This window comes from Gavialis gangeticus, unplaced genomic scaffold (genome assembly GCF_001723915.1).
Source record: "Gavialis gangeticus isolate Ggan-Ray unplaced genomic scaffold, GavGan_comp1, whole genome shotgun sequence".
In the NCBI taxonomy this organism is placed as follows: Eukaryota; Metazoa; Chordata; order Crocodylia; family Gavialidae; genus Gavialis; species Gavialis gangeticus.
In genome coordinates, this window is record NW_017728973.1 from 3589692 (window position 1) to 3597020 (window position 7329).

Genomic DNA, 7329 nt, shown 5'->3' on the forward strand with positions numbered 1-7329 from the left:
GGATGAGAATAGGATGGGATTCAACACAGACAAGTGCAAAGTGATGCACCTGGGGAGGAACAACTGGCACCATACCTACAGGTTGGGGAACTCCCCTCTTGTCAGCACAGAGGCAGAAAAGGATCTTGGAGTCATCTTCATCCAGCCTTCTGAAAACTATCCCATGGTCCTCCTCCATGTAGGAACAAATAATGTGGCCAGGAGTAGTCCAGACCATATCAATAGAGACTACAGTGCTCTGGGGACCAGGCTTAGGAAGACAGAGGCACAGGTGGTCTTCTCGTCAATCCCCCCAGTCAGTGGTCACAGTAGGCATCACGTCACCTGTGCCAGAGAAGTCAACCCATGGCTCCAGAGTTGGTGCCATCGTGTGGGTTTTGGCTTCCTGGACCACAAACTGTATGTGCCTGCACATGTGGATGTGGTCCCTGAGTACAGACTCTCTATAAGGGGTTTACTCCTTCACCTTTTAAGGGACAATTATGAGGCACATCAGATGTTTAAAAAGCTGAGAGTGCTATCCCTACGGACAATGCCAACTGCTGTCTAAACCCTGCCTATGTCATAACCTTAAGATATTGTACAAATATAAATTTTATAAAATCTGACCCCTCTTCTGCCTTCTGGAGTATGAAAATCCCCTTTAATTTCTTGGTGGATTTTCCCAATCTCTTTGGGAAGTCAGGGTCTGTTACCAAGCAGCTCCTTCCCAGAAGCAATACTCCTTTAAAATGACTTCTGCTTCTCTGGCAGTCATCCATCCCATTCTGACTGAGTATTGTCTTTTATCTCAACTGTTACTTAACCACAGCTGGGGAACAGCTGTTCTTTTTCCACTTATCTCTTTGGGGCTATTATAGCAGGATTTATATACATCTGCTCACATTGTCCTACCTAGTTCCTAAAGAAATGGACTTTTTTTTGCTTATATTGTTAATGGAACCTACTGACACAATAATTTCCTTGTAATCAATTAAAACCTGTTGAGTATTCTCTTTATGTTGCCTAATTTTTAATAGATCAGACATGTGATGTAAGTTCAAACTCCATAAACATATTGTATTAGCCTTTGTAATCCTGAAGTGACCATTCACAATTAATGCATAATCATGCAATTAACACAAAATTAATTCTATTATCATTTATTACAAGATTATTTGGGTTTTCTAAACTATTGTACAGATTTCAATGAACTGCTTCATTACTAATTTTTCTCCTCACAACAGGAAATAAAAGCAAAAACAAAGAGACTACTTCTGAAAGTAAGTGTCATAAATTTCCCTGCCCCAAGGCTTGAACACCAATATCTGGTACAGCTGGTTTTAACTAGAGCAAGCTATTCTTTGTTGACTGTTCTACTCATATAAATATACACCAAAATATAATAAGGTAAAGTAACTGCAATGCCTTAAGCTACTACATCTACAGTCTGTTCTGTGCCACCTGCTATGTATGTTCAGTTTGCCACGTCCTTCAGTAACCCATTTCTTCCCTATCTCTCCACTATATATATTTAGCATTACAGGACCACTGCCTAATGCTCAGCTTATAGAAGAATTTATTTAGTATGATCTTTGCTATTAGCGAGGCCCCAGTGTTTCTGAGAGATGATAGTCATGGGATCTAGAAGTCAAGCCATGTCCAGACTCTCAGTAATGCTAAGTAGCCTGTCCTCAGAACTGTGTACTAGGGCTATGTGAAACAGCACCATTTTGTTTCAACTTCTGTTTCACCATTTTGAAGGGTGTTGCAGGGCACTAAGGTGCCCTGCTCCTAGAAGAGCAGGAACTGCCTGGGGAGAGCCCAAAGAGCCAGGCAGGAGCCCAGGTGCAGGTTGCTATGGCAACCAGCTAATAGGAAATTAGTCTGCACCTGCACCTGGTCAGCTGCCCAGAAGGGGCACGGCCCTGGGCCCATATAAACCCCAGGCTGGAGCTAGGGAGGGCAGGTCTCTGCCAGCGGCCAAGGGGGAAGGAGTCCTCGTAGAGTAAGTGAAGGGAAGAGGCCTGACTAAGTTCTGCTCCTAGTATGTAAAGGGGCAGAGCACATCCATTGTGAAAATGGGACCCAAAAGGGGTCTGGGAACCTACAGGGTTCAGAGAGCCCATCAAACTGTGTCCAAGAGGACTTAAAGGCAGCCTCCCTATTTTTATATTTCCATCAAAGACGTGGCAGGTGAGAACTGAGGGTGCCCATCGGGCCAAATTGACACAGTCGAGGGGCCTTAGGAGATCACGGCCATTCTTAGGGACCCCATCCCATGGCAAAGGGGCAGTGTTTTGTTTCAACATTTCATTTTGAAGCACTGTTCTGTTTCATCTCATCAAAACTGTTCTGCTGTTTCAATGCATTTCTCCATTTTGCCCATAGGTTATCATAGGGAATCATGAAAATGCCTATAACTTTGTCATTTCTTTCCAGATTTGAATGAAAACAGCAGGGATGGTAGCCCCTGCTGAGGACACAAAGCCTGTCAAGTTTCAAGGAGATAGGTGCATGGGTTTCTGGAAAACTGCACCTCAAAGTCTTGAAAGCAAAGCTCATGTCACTTGTAAGTGTGAAGGTAAAGTGGGGTGAAAACAGAAGGCATTGTAGCCCCTTTTGAGGCCATGAAGTCTGTCAGGTTTCAAGGAGATAGGTGCAGGGTTTCTGGGAAATTGTACCTCAAGCTGCTGACAAGCAAAACTCATGACATGTATGACTTTGTGTGTGTGTTACAGCAAGCCCTCACTGGCGCTGGGGCCTCTACATGACAGCGGTGTACCCTAATGAAGTCTCCTTCTCCCCTACAGCCTCAGTCCGCTCCACTGCTTCAAATAACAACAGGTTAGTAAGCAGCACAGTAGCACTAGCAGCATCTCAGGCAGCCCAACTGTCAGAGCCTTCCTTTCCTTTCCTGCAGGAGCTTCTTCTCCAGCAGCTGCCAGAGAACTCTCCCTGCCAGCCCCATCCCTGGGGCTTAGATGTGCCCAGGGCCCTGTCTCCTTCCAGTTAGCTGACCAGGGACAGGTGCAGGGGTATAGGTTGTAGCCATGTTGGTCTAAGGACAGGGTACTGGCAGACAAGGTTCTTTGGGTCAATCTGGTATCTTTTAGTAGATCAACTGAATAGCTGATGAAATATATCTTAGCATGCTTTCAGGTTGAAAAATACTTTGTCAGGCTGAGGAAGCACCTGCAGTTGGTGTGTGCTCTTCCGGGATGGAAGGAATAGTAAAGAAGCCAGAGGCTGGTGTGCAATGCCGGCAAGAAAGTCAGTCAGTGAAAATGGAAATGGAGGTGTCAGGGGTGAGGGACAGGCTGGGGGTGGGGGAAGGGGGATTGTAACCTTCTGTGCCTATCCCCCGAGCGTCATGTGTTTGGGTTCTTCTCGAACCTCGTCGTGCCTTCTTGGGCTGCACGGCCAAGCTATTGGGAGTGACCTCGGGTCAGTTCCCCCAGTGGTCTTTCCTGCCACATCTTTGATGATAAGTAGTTTCCTATTGGGAGAACGATTTCTGGTCCTGCCTCACCTGGTACTTTCCCTTGGCTGTCCTCACGATATTTTTTCTCGGGGCTCCACCTCCCCTACACCACACCTAACACCAACCGTGATGTTGTCCATTGGGGCTGATGTTCTGGCCATCCCTGGCACTTGGTCCCTTAGGGTCTGCAGTCATTGGCTACTGGTGGTATTCGTACCGAGCATGCCCTGCAGCCCCGCTTTCCTCCCGGCTTATGCTGCATCTGACTCTGCCCGGGCTTCAACCCCACTTGCCACATCATTTCCTCCCCAGGTCTGGTACCTGCCATCTGTTGTCCGTGTCAGGGTTCCATCCCCCTTGCCTTTGCTGGTGTCCCAGTCACTGCTGCCGCTGACTACCGTCCACGCCAGCCCCGTGAGCAACTTCTTGGACCCTTGTTGGCCCAGTGTCCCCATCACACTCCCCTTCCATGGGAGCCACCACGTCCCCTCACCAGGATTGCCTGGACATTCTGACTCTTCCAAGCCAGTTGGGGACACTGCTTCTGGACCTCACGGCTTCCTTCCTACCAGGCCTTTTATCTTGGTGCCGGGTGTCCGCCCGGCCAATTGCCCTGGCACACTTTTATAAAGCGCACCCAGGCAGACGCGGGAGCCGTTCTCAGCTCCACCACAGGTTTTCCCTTTGATCTTCACCCGCAGCGGCTGGAACCACCATGGTTTCACTTTCGCTGTGATCGGCTGCTGACACGGTGTCCTGCCGCCTCTCCTCTGCGTCAGGTAAGTTTTCTCCACAGGGACGTAGCAGGTAAGAGTGGAGAGGTACCTGGGGAGTCAGATGTAGGTTGTAGTGTGTCAGAATTCCAATGCCTGCATTGAGTCCATGGTTTCTATACCCAGGAGGTTGATGAAGTGCAGTTCATAGGCTCATCTGTGAAAAGTGGTTTGTAAATTCAAACAAGCACTGAACCTCACTAACCTCATCACCAGAAGCTAACTTCCTACAGCCCAAAACACACTGAATGGATCCAGGCCATACTTTGACAAGACATGCAAAACCTGACAACAATGTCACCAGTATGGAGATATCTTCACAATACATATCTCCATCAGGGCACTTGGAAAATATGTAGGAGACACCAAGGAACAACTGCACACCAGAATGAGTGCACACCAAAAATCTATCGAAGACAAAAACGCCCAACTACCTGTCTCCAATCTGTCAGGCCTGATCCTCAAAGGGAATTTACAAAATTTTCACAGATTCACCTCCAGAGCTAGACAGCATGCTGCTGTGACTGCTTCCCCAATGCAACTGGGGAACAGATACGAAGCCCTGGCAGCACTGGAGGATGATGCAGGAGAGGAAGCCACAGGGGAAGACACATCTGCAACAAACACCAGGCAGCCTGAGCAACAACTGAGCAGCCAGAGGAAGAGACGCCGGGTCATTGTGGTGGGCAACTCCCTCCTGAGAAGCACAGAAGGGCATATCTGTCAACCAGATCCCACAGCATGGGAGGTTTGCTGCCTACCCAGAGCCAGGATCTCGGACATCACTGTGAGGATTTCCAACCTCATCCGGCCCTCTGATTACTATCCCATGGTCCTTGTCCATGTGGGCATGAATGATGCAGCTAGGAGTAGGCCAGGGAGTATTGACTACAGGACTCCGGGGGCTAGGCTTAGAAAGTCGGGGGCACAGGTGGTCTTCTCATCCATCCTTCCGGTCAGTGGTTGCTGTCAGCATCAAGACACCTGCATCAGGGAAGTCGACCTGCAGCTCTGGAGTTGGTGCCATCATGCGGGTTTTGGCTCCTACAACCACAATCTGCACTTCCATGAGAGAGGCGTTCTGGGATGAGATGGTCTTCATCTCTTTTCTAAAGGTAAGAGTCTGTTCTCTTACAGGTTGGCTGATCTCCTCTGAACGGCTTTAAACTAGGTCCGTTGGGGGACAGGGAAGCAGAGGATAAGGAGAACCTAGGATCAGCAAGCCATGAGCAATGTACTGGATCAGCCCAGGTAAGCACTAATGGGCCCAACAGACATCAGGACAGGGGAATACCAAGGGCACCCATATGGGGGCTTAAATCTCTCTACACTAATGCCAGGAGCACGGGGAATAAGCATGAGGAACTTGCCCGCCTGCTTGCAAGCAACAACTTTGACCTGGTTGGACTAACTGAAACCTGGTGGGACCCTACTCACGATTGGGCAGTAGGCATTGAGGGTTACAGGTTGTACAGACAGGATAGAGTGGGGGGGAAAGTGTTGCTTTCTATGTTAAGAAGCAATATACATCCTCTATAATCAAGGAGGGATCAGAGGAGGGCCAAACTGAGGTACTATGGGTCAGGATACAAAGGGATTGGGGGGAAAGGCACTTGGTAGTGCAGGTCTACTTTAGATTGCCACACCAGGAGGACAAGCTAGACCTGGAATTCTCCAGACAGCTCAAGAAGCTCTCTTGGTTTAACAGGAAAGTCCAGGAAAGCCTAAGGGCAAAGAAAGAGGTATACAGGCTGTAGAAACAGGGGGTAGTTACCAAGGAGGAGTATACTTCCCTGGCTTGCACTTGTAGGGAATCAGTTAGGAAAGCCAAAGCAGGATTAGAACTTAGGCTGGTGACAAAAATTAAGGGCAACAAAAAGTCCTTCTTCAGGTATATAGGAAGCAAAAGGAAGGTGCAGGGTAGCAAATATTAATATTCTTCTGTGCTTATTGTAAAATAAATTAACAGAAGTACAAAAGCCTCCTTTCTCCTCATTTTTAGTTAGATATTTTTTCTCCCTGTGCTGTTATTCTAGACAATGTTTCAGGCACTGGCTATTGTCTTGTCAATAGGAATATATTCTTGATTCTAAACAAGTTATACACACAACGCCCTTTTAAAAATATAAGCTATATGTGGGAAGTAACAATTTCCTTAATGTGTTTGTTCAAATTAATAGCAGTAGGTATAATTAAAAAAATTCAGTATCTCCAAAATGACAAAGAAGCCTCCACTATTTTAGGAGTTTTTGTCAAACACGTATGAACAAATTACAGCAGTTACATGATTCAGATACTGACAACAATTCCATTGTGTGTCAACAGGGGTGGAGTTTACAGCTGGCATGCCTTCTTTTTGAGATACAGTATAAAGGTTCAAGAAGCATACAACACTCTTCACATTAACTGCCCTGAATATTGTGGATCTTTAGCTATTTCATTTTTTAAACAAGAAAAACAAAGCAAAACACCAATGGCGCTTTCTACCCAAAGCTTTCACAGGAGCACAAGTTCCACTTTCCAGGCACCTGCACCCAGCCTAAGCAGTTCATCTTACAGGAAAATAGGCATTCAAAAGTATCAGGCACCTAGTGTCTATGGGGGAGCAGGTGGCTATGGAACCCGCATTTCTACCAGTACCAAATACGGAGGAGGCTTTGGACACGGCTCTGACAATACCTTTCAATTCAATGCTATTGGTAATGACTTACTTGCTGGCAATGAGAAACTGACCATGCAGAATCTCAATGACCGTTTGGCTTCCTATCTGGAGAAGGTGCATTCTCTAGAAAAGACCAACTCCCAGCTTGAAAAGCAGATCAGAGAGTGGTATGCAAATAGCTCCTCAAGTACAAGACAAGACTACAGTCCATATTACAATACAATTGATGAACTCCGGAAAAAGGTAAGAGACCATATACTTGCCCATAGCTTTGTATCTGTAATGGTAGTTTGATTATTTGGGAAGGAAGAGAATCAATTAATTGTTAAAAATATATTATTCAATCCCTGGTTGTCTTTAACATTAGAAATGGAGCATTAACCATTTAGCTTTGTCCCCTTATAGCCTGGCTAGTAAGGCAATTAACTTTG

At 46.6% G+C, this 7329-nt stretch overlaps 1 protein-coding gene across 1 annotated transcript in view; it reads left to right on the forward strand.

The window, feature by feature from the left end:
- The first annotated feature begins 6548 nt into the window (after window positions 1-6548).
- The window catches only part of KRT20 (keratin 20), a 19237-nt gene continuing 18456 nt past the window's right edge, over window positions 6549-7329 (forward strand). The window contains 1 exon segment of the mRNA XM_019506649.1: window positions 6549-7141. Within this exon segment, the coding sequence (XP_019362194.1) occupies window positions 6710-7141 (432 nt within the window). The 5' untranslated portion in view covers window positions 6549-6709.